This window comes from Mauremys mutica, chromosome 3 (genome assembly GCF_020497125.1).
Source record: "Mauremys mutica isolate MM-2020 ecotype Southern chromosome 3, ASM2049712v1, whole genome shotgun sequence".
In the NCBI taxonomy this organism is placed as follows: domain Eukaryota; kingdom Metazoa; phylum Chordata; order Testudines; family Geoemydidae; genus Mauremys; species Mauremys mutica.
Genome location: NC_059074.1, coordinates 177330528 through 177349829, shown reverse-complemented (window position 1 = coordinate 177349829; position 19302 = coordinate 177330528). Strand labels below are relative to the sequence as shown.

General features: G+C 47.2%; 1 protein-coding gene across 1 annotated transcript in view; it reads right to left on the bottom strand.

Annotated features, from left to right (window-relative positions):
* Nucleotides 1-19302, bottom strand: part of MSH2 (mutS homolog 2) — a 103832-nt gene that overhangs the window by 42544 nt on the left and 41986 nt on the right. The window contains exons 7-8 of the mRNA XM_045010532.1: nucleotides 16220-16419; nucleotides 1390-1499 (exon numbers count right to left, since the gene is read on the bottom strand). Coding sequence (XP_044866467.1) covers nucleotides 1390-1499; nucleotides 16220-16419 — 310 coding nt within the window. The remainder of the gene's footprint in view (nucleotides 1-1389; nucleotides 1500-16219; nucleotides 16420-19302) is intronic.

Genomic DNA, 19302 nt, shown 5'->3' with positions numbered 1-19302 from the left:
CTGCCCTGTGACATTCTATACCTTGGGGGAGCATACTGTAACCCCCCATATTCCTCATTTTCATATAATCCTGATCTCACATATAAAGCATGCCTTGTAAGGTATCAGGGGAAAGGTTATGATCTGCTGAAAGTCATTTCTCTATTGATATACATACATCATTAATGCATACGAAGTTATGAGAATTGTGTAGTATGGTTGTCATGAAAGCATGCTGTAAATTCGGGAATCAGCCAGATATTAGCTTCCCAGAGGCAACAGCAAGGAAAGCAACCAACACCCAGGTGGAGTGTCTCAGACTCACAGATTTTAAGGTCAAAAGGGACAATTATGATTGTCTAGTCTGACCTCCTGCACAACACAGGCCACAGAATCTCACCCACTCACTCCTGTAATAAACCCCTAACCTATGTCTGAGCTACTGAAGTCCTCAAATTGAAGTCCTCCCAGCAGCACGAGGAAGATCAGGCTCACCTCCACCTCCAGGAGCTTCCTCTGGCTGCAGGAAGCTCCTCGGCTGCTGCCTTCAGAGCCCAGCTCTGGCTGATAGGAGCACAGAAGTGAGGGTGGCAAGCCTGCAACACCCCCCCTCCCCCAACAGCCTTGCAATGCCCCCACAACTCCCTTTTTGGGTCAGTACCCTCCCTTCTCTGGTTACATCTGAAAATGTGAAATTGACTAATTTTCAAATCCTATGGCCATGAAATTGATCAGAATGGACCATGAATTTGGTAGGGCCCTACTCGTCCCTTTTGAATTTAAAACAGTCAATGTCTTGTATTGCAATGATTCTCTCTGAGCTAAGGACAACTGGATAGAACTCCCTTCAGAGCCCAAAGTGACTGCTCCAAGATCCTCTAGATGAGTGGCTGCACAGTACAGCTGGTGCAAAAATTACTGTGAAAAGTATTTATTGAAATGTTGACAATTTTCAACCAATTGTTGAACCAGGGTAACACTGAGACTTCAATCCTCTCTAGGGCTGAATGCACTCTTTTGCTCACTAGGGCTTGGAAGACTGGCTGGATCTATGAATCTAACTGGCTTTGTGGCATTATCAGAAAGCTAACCCTAGGCTCCGAGCCTGCTTTCCATCCTGTGTAACCACCTTGTAACTCAGATTTAAATCTAACAGTTTGTCTAAGTAAAAACTATCCTGTGCATTCTCATAAGTCATTCTGCTCCCCAGATATCAGAATCCAAACTCAAAAAATAACTTATATTTATACTCAATAGACTACTCTAATACCAGTCTAGTTATAGCAACTTAAGTGTTCTGTAGCAATAAAATATCTGTGTAGATTACACATTAAATATCTTAATACAAGAGTGAACCACACCAGTATAGGCCAGCAAGATGCTTCATACTTTAAAGAAACTATCTCATACCTTGTTCATGTCTAAAGTTGTTTCTATCATTTCCTGAAACTTGGAGAAGTCAGAGTTGAGATCGTTAAGAGGCATTACAAATACTGCCAGCAACAACGTCTGGTGTGCTCCTGTCAAAGAAAAAAAATATGATAGTCATTATTTCTCTAAATATTCGGTTGAACTTACCAGCCTGAAGCAAAATAGCACCAGTACAAAACTAATGAGTTGTCAGTTTTCACTAAGATGTGACAATAGTTATTTCACAGACTGCACTTACTTCAGAAATTCTTCCTATTTTTAGCTAATCTACCTCATTCCAAGGATGGAGACTAACCATTTGCACTCTCACTAGAGCAGCGGTTCTCAACCCACGACCCGCTTGTGTCCCAATCAGCACATAGCTGCGGCAACATCCTCAGGGCCATACAGATAGTATATATATTGTGTGGATGTGGCCCATGTAACACAGACAGCCCCATATGTGGCCCACAATGGTAAATAGGTTGAGAACCTCTCCTCTAGAGGTAATGTGAATAAACTGCATTGTTACCTATACTATGCAGCACTCAAAGTGAACATAAGCCATCTGAATACAACCCAGTGTTGCTGGGGGAAGCATAAATTTCAAAACTGCTTTCGCTGAGATTTTAACCTCTAGAGTTACCATTTTTAAGATGTATTAATTGAAATTATTTGAAAAATTCTATTATCTTTGCCCCATGTGAATTGTTTGTATTAAAAATAAAACCCCACAAGTTAGGAAGCTTCCAACACTACAAGTTGTAACTCAGACGTTTGGCATCACTGAGAAATACTGTTAAAATATCTCTTCTTCACCAGTCTGCATCAGATCTTTACATCTGCTAATATTAATTTCGAATGGGAAGCCAATTCATTAAACATTTAAAAAACTGAATTGTAAAATATCTATTTTTCTATATGCATGTCCTGTATATATGATCTAACAGTGAATACAACAGTCATAAGAGCAGATTCTACATCTCACACAAAAGTGCATAGAATTTTAAACACATGAAATAATCCACAAGCAATGAAACACAAAAAGAGATAAGACTCCAGATTTATTGTTAGCACTTGCAGACATTTATAGTTCTATGAAACCAGCATGTTTTCTGAGCTGTAACTGTGAGCCTATACAATAGCCAACTGCAAACACTTCATATCAGTAAATAAATGTTTACATTTTTGCAACCATGAGGTATAATTTAATCACAGCAGCTAAAGTTACATCAGTATTACTAATAATATGAATTATCATAGAATTCTTCAAAATGAATCAGAGGTTGTAACACTGCAGCAGCTGATTAAGTATAGAATTATGAGGTTTTCTTCAGAATAATCTACATCTTTCATGTTCACAAGTAACCTCAATGCATTAACAGGTAAAGATGGTACTACACTTCTACCCCGATATAACGTGATCCTCGGGAGACAAAAAAAATCTCACCGCATTATAGGTGAGACCGCATTATATCAAGGCTTTGCCCCCCCCACCCGTTCCTTGTTCCCTGACCACCCCCTCCGGAGACTCCCCCCTCCCTAATCACCCTCAGGACCTCACTCCCTACCCAACCCCCCATCCCCTGACTGCTCTGACCCGTATCCACCCCACACCCCACCCCCTGACAGGCACTCACGGGCAGCGGCGGGAAGCAGAGCAGCGCGGCCCCAGTCTGCTCCATCCTGCCAGCTCCCAGCTGCGGCGCTCCGCTTCCTGCCGTCGGTGAGTGCGGGGAGGTTGGGGAAAGGATGCGTCCCCCCCCCCCCCGCACTCACCTGCGGCAGGAAGCGGAGCGATGTCACCCCAGCCCGCTCCACCTTCCTTGCTCCAGCCTCAGCCGTGTCGCTGGGGGGTGGCAGGGAAAGTTCCTGCACTCACCTGCCCGGCGGAAGTGGAGCGCCACGGCTGGGAGCTGGCAGAGTGGAGCTGTCTGGGGCTGGGCTGCTCTGCTTCCCGCCGTCGGTGAGTGCGGGGAGGTTGGGGAAAGGACGCTCCCCCACACTCACCAGCGGCAGGAAGCAGAGCACAGCGGCCCCAGCCCGCTCCACTCTTCCAGCTCCCAGCTGCAGCGCTCCACTTCCTGCTGTCGGTGAGTGCGGGGAGGTTGGGGAAAGGACACCCCCCGTACTCACCTGCGGCGGGAAGCGGAGCACTGCGGTTGGGAGCTGGTGGAGTGGAGCAGGCTGGGGCTAGACTGCTCCGCTTCCGCCGCTGCTGGTGAGTGCAGGGGGGATCTCTTCCCCCAAGCGACATGGCTGGGGCGAGGGAAGCAGAGCGGGCTGCTCCCGGCCCCCGGCTAATCCCCCGGGCCACTCTGGGACTGCGGGGTCCCCAAAAGTGCCCTCCCAAAGCTCCTGCCCCCCCAGACCCTGGGGGAGGAGTCCCTGACCACCCCCGAGACCCTCTGCCCCTTATCAAACCCCTTGGCCCCGGCCTGGTCCGGCACCCTCAACACGCTGCTCAGAGCAGCGTGTCAGAGCTTTACCGTGTTATATGCGAACCCGCGTTATATCAGGTCGCGTTATACCGGGGTAGAGGTGTATGTACTGGCTATTACCAGAACTTCCCATTTCCTTATCAACCTATTCAAAGAAACGCTAGTCTCTTCCCCTCCATTTCACTTTCACATTCATGCCTCACCTCACCAATATTAACCACTGAGAAGTAACTGACTACTGCCCTAAATGGTCTAGGTCTAGGATATGTTTATCCACAATCATCCCACCCCTATAATAGTACTGCAGTTGCCAACATCTGAAACTTGACTGGAACACCCTCCATTTGAAAAGGGTGGGTTACTGGCTCTGTTTTGATGCCCTCTCAATTCGAGAATCTGGATTCTTCTCCCCTCCCCCGCCCTAATTTTTTAGGCATGAACCACAACCCATCTTTTTGTCCTCAGGTATCTGAAGAGGTAAATTATTTCATTTCCATAAAACCCAACACCATTCTCCCATCTCCTGATTTCTTTGGAACCATACTGGGGGGAAGAAACATATACACTTCCTCAGTCTCTCTCTTCTGGTTTGTACACTCCAGATCCCATTAGGTGTTGGACAGCTTTTAGCATAATGGAGCGCACCTAAGGATTTACTGATTATGTGTACTGAATTGTATTTGATCCGTGACTTGGAGACCTCCCTGGGAATTGTCTACAGAAATTATCTTCAGGACTTGCCTGTGGGAGTGGTAAACGGAAGTTCCCCTTTTAATTCCCCTCCCTCCCCCATACTGGTGCACGGTGCAGAACAACAGCAGCAGCTCACATCCAGTAAGGAAAAACAGCATATTCTCTGCACCTACTTCTGCCTATAATAGTGGCATGAACCGAGATAGTAGGCAGTGTCTTGGTGTCCTCCAATCCCTGTTTGTTCTGCCTCCATGCACCTCTAGTGCTTGGTAGTGCAGGACTTGTAAAGGGAAAGCTACAATAGTCAGGCTCCTCAACCTTCCAGGTGAACTTTTCTTAAAAGTTACTATTCCAAAAATATTCTCAGGCCCCAAAAGACTGCTTGACTTTAGCATTACAAAGCACTTGCTGAATCAGGAAGGTGGACATCAGCAACATTCTCACCATTTTCTGTTAACTTAATGAGCTCTGCAGACCTTCACCGTCAGTACTCCGCTTAAAATGTCAAAATTTTAAATTGTCTAGGTTTCAAACTGCTAGAAAGTCATCCTAACCTTTTTCACAAATTGTTATTTAATAATGCACAAGTCTTTGAAGCAGTAGTAAATATTTGCTTCTTATACTTCATTCAACCTTTTTTTTTTTTTGAAAGAAGTTACACATTGTGTAATCTAGGTGCCAAGTAGTGTTTAAAAAAAAAAAGAAAAGAGGTTAAGGACACACCCTCAGCCCAGGCCAGCAAAGGCTAAAAAATGCACCAACTAGGGGACTAGACAGTTCAGGAGATCACTATCAGCATTATAGAAAAGACGGTTACTCACCTGTAGTAACTGGTGTTCTTCGAGATGTGTTGCTCCTATCCATTCCATGTAGGTGTGCGCGCCGCGCGTGCACGGCTCTTCGGAACATTTTTAGCCTAGCAACTCCGGCGGGCCGGCTGGCGCCCCCTGGAGTGGCGCCGCCATGGCGGCGTATATATACCCCAGCCGGCCCGTCCGCTCCTCAGTTCCTTCTTGCCGGCTATTCCGACAGTGGGGAAGGAGGGCGGGATTGGAATGGATAGGAGCAACACATCTCGAAGAACACCAGTTACTACAGGTGAGTAACCGTCTTTTCTTCTTCGAGTGATTGCTCCTATCCATTCCATGTAGGTGATTCCCAAGCCTTACCTAGGCGGTGGGGTCGGAATGAGACGTGGCGGAGTGTAATACCGCAGAGCCGAAGGCTGCGTCGTCTCTAGATTGCTGCACCAACGCGTAGTGGGAAGCGAAGGTATGGACTGAAGACCAGGTGGCCGCTCTACAGATGTCCTGGATGGGGACATGGGCCAGGAAAGCGGCCGATGAGGCGTGTGCCCTTGTGGAGTGGGCGGTGAGTCGGCACGGGGGAACGCGAGCAAGCTCGTAACACGTTCTGATGCAGGACGTCACCCAGGAAGAAATCCGCTGCGAGGAGACTGGCTCGCCTTTCATGCGGTCAGCTATTGCCACGAACAGCTGGGACGAACGCCGGAAGGGCTTCGTGCGGTCGATGTAGAACGCGAGCGCTCGGCGGACGTCGAGGGTATGCAGCTGCTGCTCCCGAGACGAGGCATGCGGCTTCGGGAAGAAGACCGGGAGGAAGATCTCCTGGTTGAGATGGAAGGGCGACACCACCTTGGGGAGGAAAGCCGGGTGTGGTCGAAGCTGCACCTTGTCCCCGTGAAAGACGGTATATGGGGGACCCGCCGTCAGGGCGCGGAGCTCTGAGACCCGTCTGGCGGATGTGATCGCCACGAGGAAGGCCGTCTTACAGGTAAGATGGAGGAGAGAGCAAGTAGCAAGGGGCTCGAAGGGTGGGCCCATGAGCTGGGCGAGGACCAGGTTAAGATCCCATGTCGGAGCAGGAGGCCGCACCTGCGGGTAGAGACGGTCTAACCCTTTAAGGAATCGTGACACCATCGGATTGGAGAAGATCGAGCGACCTCCTATAGCTGGTCGAAATGCTGACAGCGCTGCCAGGTGCACTCTGAGGGACGAGATTGCAAGACCTTGACCCTTGAGGTACCAAAGGTAGTCGAGGACAGTCTGGATGGGGGCCGAGAAAGGGTTGATACCTCTCTGGTCGCACCAGAGGGCAAAGCGCTTCCACTTGGCGAGGTAAGTAGTTCGCGTTGAAGGTTTCCTGCTTTCGAGCAGCACTTGCTGCACCGCTGCGGAGCAATCCCTCTCTGCGTCGGTCAACCACTCAGGAACCAAGCTGTAAGATGCAACAATTGCAGGTTCGGGTGACGAAGCCTGCCGAGGTCCTGGGTTATGAGGTCCGGCCACAGCGGAAGGGGAATGGGTTCCCGAACCGACAGCTCGAGCAGCAGGGTGTACCAGTGCTGTCTCGGCCAGGCCGGAGCGACGAGTATGATGCGGGCTCTGTCTCTCCGGATCTTGAGCAATACTCGGTGGACGAGCGAAAACGGAGGGAACGCATAGAGAAGAGGCTCTGTCCATGACAGGAGAAACGCATCTGAGAGGGAGCCTGGAGCTTGGCCTTGGAAGGAGCAGAACCTGTGGCATTTGCGGTTGGTCCGAGAAGCAAAGAGGTCTATCTGGGGAAAGCCCCACCTCTGGAAGATGGAATAAGCCACATCTGGGCGAAGGGACCACTCGTGAGAGGCGAAAGACCTGCTGAGGCGGTCGGCCAACGTGTTCTGCGCTCCCGGCAGAAAAAACGCTTCGAGGCGAATCGAGTGGGCTACGCAGAAATCCCAGAGGAGCAATGCCTCGTTGCAAAGTGGGGAGGACCGCGCTCCGCCCTGCCTGTTGACATAAAACATGGCTGTGGTGTTGTCCGTGTAGACCGCTACACAGCGGTTCTGCAGGTGAGCCCGAAAGGCGAGACAAGCTAAGCGGATCGCTCTCAGCTCTCGGACGTTGATATGGAGGGAGAGCTCCTGGGGTGACCAGAGACCCTGGGTGTGTTGGTCTCCTACGTGAGCCCCCCAGCCCAGCGCCGAGGCGTCCGTCGTCAGGGTGATTGACGGGCGAGGCGGGAGGAACGGAACTCCCCCGCAGACCGTTTCCGGGTCCAGCCACCAGGTGAGCGTCTGGAGAGCAGGGTTTGCCACTGTCACCACCATGTCTAGGGGATCGCGATGAGGACGGTACACCGACGCCAGCCACATCTGGAATGGGCGAAGTCGGAGCCTGGCGTGCGCGGTCACAAATGTGGACGCTGCCATGTGACCGAGGAGGCGGAGGCAAGATCGCACCGTTGTCGTCGGAAAGGCCTGCAGTGCCCGAATGAGGGAGGCCAACGCCTCGTGCCGAGTGCGAGGTAGGCACGCTCTGGCCAGATTGGAGTCTAGGACCGCTCCTATGAACTCCACTCTTTGCGCTGGAACTAGGAGGGACTTCTCGGTGTTGACAAGGAGGCCGAGAGACCGGAACAGATGTAGAACCTCGGATACTTGATTCACCACCAGCGCTTGGGAGCGGCCCCGAATCAGCCAGTCGTCGAGATATGGGTAGACGTGGATGCGACGACGGCGGAGGGCTGCGGCGACGACCGTCATGCACTTGGTGAATACCCTCGGCGCGGTGGAGAGGCCGAAGGGGAGCACTGCGAACTGGTAATGAGCTCCTTTGACCAGAAAGCGGAGGAAGCGTCTGTGGGGGGGGTAGATTGCCACATGAAAGTAGGCATCCCTCATATCGAGGGCAGCAAACCAGTCTCCAGGATCCAAGGAAGGGATAATGGACCCCAAGGTCACCATCCGAAATTTGAGCTTGCACAGGTATCTGTTGAGCTCCCGGAGGTCTAAGATGGGACGAAGGCCGCCTTTCGCCTTGGGGATGAGGAAGTATCTGGAATAGAATCCCCTGCCTCACCTGCTGGGAGGTACCTCCTCGATGGCACCCACGCTCAACAGAGACTGGACCTCCTGTAAGAGGACTTGCTCGTGAGAGGGGTCCCTGAAGAGGGACAGGGAGGGTGGGTGGGAGGGAGGGGGCGAAATGAACTGTAGGCGGTAGCCGTACTGGACCGTGCTGAGGACCCAGCTGTCCGAAGTTACAGATGACCACGCCTGGAGGAAGTGGGAAAGGCGGTCGGAAAACAGAAGGGGTGGATCCTGATTGGAGAGAGGTGAGCGGCCCTCGGGCGTCTCGTCAAAAGGCCGACTTTGGGCGCTGAGGGGTCTTGGACGATCCCTGGGTTTGGTTCCGCCGCCCGCCCGATGGTCTGCGGCGGAAGGGGGCCGAGCGCCGATTGTTAGGCGGGCGAGGTCTGTTGTATTGGAAGGGTCGATAAGGTTGCTGCCGGAAGGGACGCCTTTGGGTGGCCGGCGTGTGCATCCCTAATGTGCGGATCGCCACTCTGCCGTCCTTCAGGGTTTGAATGCGGGTATCGGTTTTTTCTGAAAATAGACCCTGCGTCTCGAACGGAAGGTCCTGGAGCGTGTACTGGACCTCCGGCGGCAGAGTAGAGGACTGAAGCCATGCAATGCGTCGCATGGTTACCCCTGACGCTATGGTCCTGGCCCCCGAGTCCGCGGCGTCTACCGCTGCCTTAATTAAGGTACGGGAAGCTAGCTTTCCTTCCTCTAGCAATGCCGAGAACTCCCTGCGGGAATCCTGCGGGGTGAGCTCTGCAAATTTGGCTAGGCAGCCCAAGATGTTGAATGTATATCTTGAGAGCAAGGCCATTTGGTTGGCGATACGGAGTTGGAGGCCGCCCGCCGAGTAAATTTTTCGGCCTAACAGGTCCATGCGCTTGGACTCCTTCGCCTTTGGCGCCGCGGCGGGCTGGCCGTGTCGCTCCCGGTCATTGACAGATTGGACAACTAGAGAGTCCGGAGCCGGGTGAACGTAAAGGTATTCGTAGCCCCTCGGGGGGACCGAGTACTTCCTCTCAACTCCGCGCGCTGTAGGCGGGACGGAGGAGGGCGACTGCCAGATAGCGGCATTGTTTTTCTGTATTGTTCGAATGAAGGGGAGCGCTACCCTCACGGGGGCGTCCTCCCCCACCACGTCCGTGATGGGGTCCTCGACCTCCTGGACTTCTTCCACGGGTAGGTTGATGGCCTTAGCTACCCTTCTGAGAAGGTCCTGGTGAGTCTTGAGGTCGATCGGCGGGGGCTCCGACGGTGCCGCCCCTGCCACCGCCTCATCGGGGGAGGAGGATGAGGAAGGACCCGGTAGCACTTCCTCCGGTGCCTGCTCCGTGTCTGCGGGAACCGCTTCATGCCCCAAGAGCGTGCCGTGGTCGGCGGCCTGCGGAGTGGGGGACGGAGGTGGCCTGCTGACAGTGGCTACCGGTACCGACCGCACCGAGCCTGGCTGTCGCGGCGGGAGGGGGGGCCCCTGTTCATGTTCGGCCCAAGGGACCCAAAATCCCCATTGCTGCGGTCCATGTTCTGGTGGGAGGGACCCCGCCCGGAAGTCAACTGCGCTGCCCCCAGGGGAGGCGACTGAGGGCTCTCTTGATGGCCAGGGAGGGGCCGAAGTGATGGCCGGGCAGACGTCCGGTGCCGAAGTAAAGGGCCCCCGCGGTGCCGCCGGACGGTGCCGGTTGTCACGTGGTCTGGCCGGCGAACGGGACCTGCGCGTGTCGCGGTGCCGGGAGGTCGACCGGCGGTGCCGGGAGGTCGACCTTCGGCCCCGGGAGCTCGACCGGCGGCGTCGGGAGCTCGACCGACGGTGCCGGGATGCGGATCTGGACCGCGTGCGGCGGCGTCTGGAGCGACTACGCGACTCTCGACGCCTCTCGTGGTGCCTGGAGCCGGACCTGCTACGGTACCGGCGACTCCGCGACCGGGACTTGGAACGTCGCCGGGAGTGCGACCGGTACCGCGACTGGGAGCGGTACCGGGACTGCGACCGGCGAGGAGACGGGGAGCGTCGTCGTGACGTGGATCGTCGTGCCCGGTGCTGCGGAGAGCGGTGCCGTGAGCGAGAACGGGACCGCGACCTGGCGGCGGTGCTGCGATCGGGTCGGGCGCCCGGGGACGGGGGTCGCATTAGAAGTGGCTTCCCAATAGACTTGAGAGGCCGCACCGGTGGCCCCGGCCGCTGAGCGCTTGCGTCAGCGGTAAGTTCGATTAAATGTCTTGCCGTCGCGAACGCCTCGGGCGTGGACGGCAGCCTCAGCTCCTCGTCGGTGGGCACCGGGGAGTTGGGCGGTGCCGGACTCGACGGGCCCTGCGGCGCCGGAGTCGACGGCACGGTGCACGTTTTGTGCACAGCCTCAGCCTGCACCGTTACAGTCGGAGGCGGCTGGGCTAACGGTCTCTTTTGCTTGTCCGAGACCGTCTTCGGCACTTTGCGCTTCTTTCCCGGGGAGACGGAGCGGTGCCGGGTCTTCGGTGCCGGGTGCCGCGCCTCGGCACCGGGGCGGCTGGGTGCGGTCGGCGCGCTGCTAGTCGAGGCAGTCTTTGGCGCCGCCGGTGCCAGTGCCGGAGGTTGGAGGGCCGACTCCATGAGGAGTTGCTTCAACCGCGAGTCCCGCTCCTTCCTCGTGCGAGGCTTGAAAGCGACGCAGATGGGGCACTTGTCCGACCGGTGAGCCTCTCCAAGACAGCGGAGGCAGGCGTCGTGCAGGTCACTCACCGGCATAGACCGCTGGCAAGCCGCGCAGGGCTTGAAACCCGCCGGTCCGGGCATAAGCCCGCACCGGGGCGGAAGAAGAGGGCTAACCCCTCTAACTCCCTAATGAGTAAGATAACACTAACTATAGAACTATTAACAAAATTTAACAACTACGATAACTATATACACTAACTAACGGAGAACGCTAAGCTGTGGAGGACAGGAGAGCACTCCACTGATCCTACTAGCCGTCACGGGCGGAAAGAAGGAACTGAGGAGCGGACGGGCCGGCTGGGGTATATATACGCCACCATGGCGGCGCCACTCCAGGGGGCGCCAGCCGGCCCGCCGGAGTTGCTAGGCTAAAAATGTTCCGAAGAGCCGTGCACGCGCGGCGCGCACACCTACATGGAATGGATAGGAGCAATCACTCGAAGAAGAACCTTTCAATCCTAAATCATGAACTCCATTCTATCTCAAGTACGTTGTCACCTGTCACTTCCATCTGAAGGCTATTTAATGGGCTAAGCAAAATAAGTTGTCGATCTCAGTGCTCAGATGGCTACATCCAGTACAATCATTATCACAATTCTCACTGGCAGGCCAAGAATAGACTGGGCTCAGAGATGAAGCTATTCTGCTTTCAGTCTTAGCGAGTTTCATAACTACAGAGAGAAAGCTGGGGGGGGGGGTGTTCTCCTTTTCTCTTCTGGACTTATTTTTGCTTGGCTTTTGATTAAAAAAAATTGATTTGATATCTATTCCTGAGTAAAAGATTAAATCCTTTCACCAGCAGACTGCTGAGGCTGCAGAAGTGGAAGAGAGTCATTTTAAATCTAACTAGACTCTGCAAAACAACTTTGAAGAACAATGCAAGGGAGCACAGCAGCACAGAGAAAAGATATATGCACCAATACATTGGAAGTATGAAGTGTGCTACTGTTTTAGGTGGGGAGTTTGAAATTGTGGATTTATGGGATATTGCAAAGTCACAAATTCTACTCCATCCACAGTATGATTAATATGGAGGCAAGTCCGTTTCTCCTTCCCAAGAACTGAAGGAACATGAATTGTGATTTTTTATTTTTTTATTTATTTTTTAAAGAGAAAATTCGGAAGACAAACCTGAACTAAATTTGGAAAAATAGGCTGCACTAAGGAGGTGGCAGGGATTAGATAAAGAGAGTCAAATAATTTCTCTTCTCTAAAAGTGGACTCATCAGTTTTTCATGCACTGATTAACAGAGTAGGGGCACATACAGTGCAATAATCTCAGATATACCTGAATACTTGATAAATTATCATAATTAATTTAAGTAGCTGTAAAAATTCACCTTCTTTAAAAGAATGAAGAAAATTTAATGATGCAACTTAAATAATGAATTTAGATTAGCATGTTTTCCAAAAGTCTAAAGGCAAAATACATAAATTCACAATAAAGTCAAATTTAAGATTAAGAAAATACTGGATTTCTTTTGCATACGAATCATATCAAAACAGATACTTTTAGAAGTAGTTTAAATGAAAATTCATTTTCATTCTAGCTTCGTTACTTAAATCTACGGCATGGTGATACAAGGCTTAAGACACAGTGAACACTAACTTATAAAACCAGTTTTCATATGCACACTCTATGTGCATAATGCACCATGTTAATGAATCAGTGATAGGTTTATCAACAAGCTCCAAATTGAACTCCATTTGTCTCGGTTGCATTTACAGTTTCATTTCAAAGGCCATCCATTTTATCACCCTATCAACAAATTCTCTGCATGTAATTCCTATTGTTATTAAAGTAAGCAAGCTGTGCACATACAGAGGAAGAGAAGAATTGACCTATAACATCTCCAAAGGTGAAAAGGAAAGGAATTAACCAATTGTAACACCTACCTCTGCTCTCATCTTTTAAATTAAACTACAATTTCATGATTACCACAATTTTCAGTTTACTATAGCAAAAGGTTTTATTATACCTATTAACTCAAAATTAAAATTACTGCATTACTACACAGAAAGTTGAAAGATAAGAGCACTTTACATCTCAAATGTTGAAATGTTATGAAATTTAAATTTTTGCTGCTAGAAACAGCATCTATACTAATAACTTACATAATTCATAAAAGTAAGACCAGCAATATAAATAAATACTTTACATCAGGGGTAGGCAACCTATGGCACACATGCTGAAGGTAGCAAGCAAGCTGATTTTCAGTGGCACTCACACTGCCCGGGTCCTGGCCACTGGTTTGGGGGGCTCTGCATTTTAAATGAAGCTTCTTAAACATTTTAAAGACCTTATTTACTTTACATACAACAGTAGTTTATTTATATATTATAGACTTACAGAAAGAGACCTTCTAAAAAACATTAAAATGTATCCCTGGCATGCGAAACCTTAAATTAGAGTGAATAAATGAAGACTCGGCACACCACTTCTGAAAGGTTGCCGACACCTGCTTTATATCTTCCAGGGAAAAGTAGTCACTGATGCCAGCTTAATGGTATGGTTGATATACTTCCCAAGAACCATTAATCAGGAAACAAAGTCCTGAAATGTGTCAGATTCTCAAACTTACCAGAAAACATTTTGACATTCCATCTCGCAATGAGTTAAAAGTTCTTCCGGTCTCAATAAACAAACGGATAGGAAAATAATCAGATCAAGACTGAATTACATCATAACAGAATTGCACTATCCGCAATTATTATGGTAATGTTATGTTATTACAAACTCGTTTAAGTATCTCCTAAAATTTGGTAAAAGCAGTTACTTTCATACACATATTACTTGGAGAATAATAGCTCAGATGCTCTTTTTGGTTGCTTATTTTATTAAATGAGATATTCAAGCTAATTAAAGGAACTCCTAGGATAGACCTGTTTTCTCTCAACTATTTAAGATAAACTAAGATAGGACTCACAACTGATTTGTGGAATAATATACGGTTGTCTTAATTTACCTAGAGAAGGATGTCCTCACCAGGGCAGACCCACTCAAAGATGTAATCTCTGTTGAAAGTTCTCTACAGAGACACATACAGGAGAGACTGTAACTCTTCTGGAACCACTGTTTACCGCTTGCTTGTGTTTTGATTTTATTCTTTTCTTTATTAAAATACTCAGTTAATAATTTTGAGCATTTTACTTGTCTTAGTCATGGTGTCCCATAAGGCATGGTAAGAACCCCATGAGATTAAAATAGTTGGGGCCACATCCCTTAACTGGCATCAGCAGACGCAATTAAGATTTGGCCTACTATTTCTCCTTTTTCCAGACTACAGATTTTTAGTAATTTGGGGGATAAAATTACTTGGTGTTCAGCATTTCTGAAAAACAAAAACACCTCTTTCACCTCTATAGTATGCATAAATATACATATTACAAGGACTTTATCACCATTTTGTAAAGCCTTGTTCTGTAACAAGGACATTTTTGGTGAGATTCTGAGCCAAAACCTACCTTTTTGGCTATGTAAATATATTTACTTTCCTAAAGGAAAAAATATCTGCTTTCAATATGACCAGGCAGAGACTTAATATGGTGGCCTATATAATCAAAGTTTAATTTGTAGTAGCAATATGGATTTTCTACATCGTACAGAGGTTCACAATGGATTACATTTTACACTGCATGCTAGGCTCATATCTGGAAGCCCGTTTTCCACATCATTGTGACAATATACCTTATTTTATGGTATTCGCCTTCCCTTTTCACACAGTACTGCAATTTATCAAGAAAGAGAAACCAATTTTTGTTTATGAGTACTGAACATCTTCAGCTAAAATCAGATAGAAATACCCAATTTCATTTTTCTCTTATTCATTATGCCCTATAGCAGCCACATTTTCTGCCTGAAGTAATACAAAATTCCATTCTAATAAAAATCAGAGGCTGCCTACCTCACTAATTTTTAACAGAAAGCAAAAAATAAGTGTGGCCAGTTATTCCACTAACATTTTCAGTTCCTGGGAAGCTTATTTTTGGATTTAAACCCAGACTATTAAAGAGTTACTGCATTCTACAATTAACATATTTACTTCAAAAAAAGTCAACAATAAATTAAGTACAGTTTTACTTTCAAACAGGGTGGATAAAAAAATCAATGATTTTTTTAAAAATCGATTTTTTTAAATTTACATTGCATTTTTTTGATAAAATGCATTTTGAGGAAAAACCTATCTAAAAGAAACATTATAGCTGAAAGATATCTCATCATGGAATAGGGATTATAAATTCTAATTCTATAGCATGAGACAACATATTCATATAATGTTTAAGAAAAGTTTTGTAAATGAGTTCCAATAGTTCATGGATTAGAGACCTCAATCTTATGGGGTTCCATGGACTTCTGTATAGATTATTTAGGTTAATCTTTCTATCTACGCAATGGGACTCAGTGCTCAGTCTATAAGATACCATCAGAGATGCTTAGTTTTGCAGTTCTCAAACTGGATTTGTGTCTCCAGAGATAACATGTTTGTTAAGAGCAAAAATGTGATTAGACAGATAGAGATAGAGATAGATAGCAGACATCAATCCTATTGTCCCTCTGCAAATGTGTGGGCTACGTCCCGCAGCTCCCATTGACTGGGAACGGCGAACCGCGGCCACAGGGAGCTGAGGGGCTCCATGCCTGCGGACGCGTCAGGTAAACAAAGCGACAATATATTAGATATTCAATTCAATAATTCCATAGAGTTTAAAATCACCACATTTTGGTGTAGATGCTTCACTTTTTACCAAAAATATTCGGCTTATGAACAAATATATATGGTACATTCTTTTATTTATTTTTATATTTCGAGAGAGAATTCTCAAGACAGACTGGTTTATGGGATATTTCTACCGAGCAGACAGGATTGAACTTTCCATCTTGGCTACCTATCAGTTAAGTGTTTTTCCAAAAGGGATACTACATGATTTGAGACATTTTATTTTCTATTCACTTGCTAAATTCATCTGAAAAGTATCTCTGATGTTCTAGAATAACACACTTCAAGTTCCCTTCCAGTTTTACTCCCTTCATCAAAACAGGCTACCATAGTCATCTTTTGAAATCCATTCGCTACCTCTTGCCAATATCAATATGTCACAAGACATAAAACATTTAAAATAGAGGGGCAGGAAGCATGTTACCTTCATGTTTTTCCAGTGCCTGTACAACATTAGGCAGTTGGTTAATAGCTTGATACATTCGGTAACAGTCTTGCAGGGTTGCTACTTGTCTTTGAAATTTCTTGGCTAGCCGGTTGAGATCTGGAAAACGACGTAGAAGCTCTTCTTGAAGGCACTGCCGTAGCTCTGTGTCTACCACAAAGGCCTCAACCAAATTTAACCTACGTAAAAGATCAAAAGAAGAATTATTGCAAATAGGCAAGCCTTTGTTATTGGTAGATCATAATGGAAAGCTTTACTGATCTGCAAAAATGGAAGTGCAGAAGGCCCTTTTAGTTTAGTTGCACCCAATACCAACACACTTTTGGTGGCAGAAGAACTAATGAAATTATGACATTATATAAAACAAGGCTAAGTCTACACTACGAAACTAGGTCGATTTTCATAGAAGTCGATTTTTAGACATCTATTTTATACAGTCGATTGCGTATGTCCACACTAAGAGCATTAAGTCGGTGGAGTGCATCCTCACTACCATGCCTAGCATCAACTTACGGAGCGGTGCACTGTGGGTAGCTATCCCACAGTTCCCGCAGTCTCTGCTGCCCATTAGAATTGTGGGTTAAGCTCCCAATGCCCGATAGGACAAAAAACATTGTCGCGAGTGGTTTGGGGTACATTTCGTCAGTCGCCTCTCCCTCCGTGAAAGCAACGGCAGACAATCGTTTTGCGTCAGACACCAGGGTGATTAGAAGAGCAGCTCCAACAGACGCTTCATCATCATGTCTGTTTGCTCCCCCAAGAGATGCTTCATCATGTCCTTTCCTGGCCTCTGCCACTGAATGCCTCCATGCATTAAGCTGTGCCCTATCAATGCGGGAGGACTGCATGAGCTCGGAAAACATGTCATCGCAAGTGCGTTTTTTCGCCTTCTAATCTGCAATAACCTCAGGGACAGAGATGATGGGGGAAGAGTAGAAACATTCTACACTCTACGATTCTGGGGGGACTGAATGATCACCTGTGCTGCTGAGTTTGCCACACTGACCAAACAGGAAATGAAATTCAAAAGTTCCTGGAGCTTTTCCTGTGTACCTGGCTAGTGCATCAGAATTCAAAGCGCTGTCCAGAGCGGTCACAATGGAGCACTCTGGGATAGCTCCTGGAGGCCAATACCATCAATTTTCATCCTCACTACCCCAAATTCGACCCAGCAAAGTCAATTTTATGCTACTCCCCTCACCGGGGAGGAGTACAGAAGTCGATTTTAAGAGCCCGTTAGGTCGATGGAACAGAGTTGGTTGTGTGGACGCATTCATTTTTAAATTGACCTAACGTGGTTAAATTCGACCAAACCCTGTAGTATAGACCAGGCTAAGCAAGTGAGATTTTTTTTTTTTAGTCCAAACTACATAAAAGGTTTTTTACAAGGCGGAGGGAGAAAAATTGTTCCCATTAACTTCTGACAATCAGCAATGGGCTTAAATTTCAGCAAGGGCAGTTTAGGTTGGACATCAGGAAAAACTTCCTAACTGTCAGGGTGGTTAAGAACTAAAATAAATTGCCCAGGGAGATTGTGGAATCTCCATCATTGGATATTTTTAAGAGCAGGTTAGACAAATACCTATCAGGGATGGTCCAGATAATACTTAGTCCTGCCATGAGCGAAAGGGACTGGACTAGATGACCTTTCATGGTCCCTTCCAAACCTACGATTCACCTGCTGCGATAAAGGTGAGAAAGCTCACAAGACACCTGAGATCAACCCTTACTCCCACAAAACACAAAAGAAGTCCTCCAGTAAAACTAGGGAAGACAAGATTTGCCATTCCTAACATTTCTAATAAGCAGGAAAAAAGCCACTTTGAACACAAAACAAAACTTAAGCCTTCTTTACAAAACAAAGCAGCAAAACAAGGACACAATCCCCTTTTTGGAAAATCTTTTTCAGTTCAATTAAGATGTATAGCAACTGGAAGATAATTACTAACTTCACCTTTGTATTTTAATTACTCAATCAACATTATTTACTTTCCCAAATTACTATTCGTGTTTCAAAGCTTTTACTGAACCTTAATCTACAAAAGTGCTGTTTCTTCCAAGATTTAATTTCATAATTGATTAAATTCATTCACATATAAAGAATTAGTCTGACTGACACTTCAACTCTGTAAAGTCAGCATGCTCACTGACAAGTTTGTTATTGTCACACTAGTCTTCATTTAAAGTGTGACCAATTAAAATGTACTCATACAAGACCATTAGAAAACCAGCAAGGTAACAGCTAGCATTTTCCATCCTCTTGTATCAGCACAATATCTGGGAACAAGAAAATGAAATTCCAAAAAGCAGCTCCTCCTTTTTTTTTTCCCCCCATTTTTGAAATTTTGTAAAAATATGTAAAATATTCTTAATGTGCTGTAAAGCCAGCAGAGGTTCTGCCATCTTATGACAGGTGATGGAGTACTGGGTTATATTATTCCACTACACAAGGTAATATAGTATCTATGAGTTTCTTTTGAGAATAGTTTTCACTGTAGTATTTGTCACTCCGTTGGCATCTTTACATATTTTGTATATTCTTGCATTTGCAATGAAAAAAAACCTATTTTTCCTCCCCATACACTGAACTATTCATCGGTCACATTAATAATCTGTTAGGTATAATTCTTTGCTCTAACATGTCTGAGCTATATAACATTTTATTTACATTATGTAGGAGGAGAGAGTTGAGCTACTTATAAGGACCCGATATTGAAACATAATGCAGCTGTCCTAGCTTCTTGTTAAATCATATCAACATGTAAGTGGACAGTGACTAGGCTGCACCATTAATACTGCTTTAAGAGGCATGGGGGAGGAGGAAGGAACAGAACTTTCACTGTATTACTGCTATTGTTTTGCAGACTTGCAACATACTATAATGGTTTGAATTTCATATTAATAGGTATCTTTGCAGCTAGCAGTATTAGAAATGTCACTTTCTTAAATAAAGCTTAGCTTCTAGAGCAAGATCTGCTGGGAAACCCAAGATCTAGGGCATATACGTTTTTATTATGGCTGTCGATTAATCACAGTTAACGCACGTGATTGACTCAAAAAAA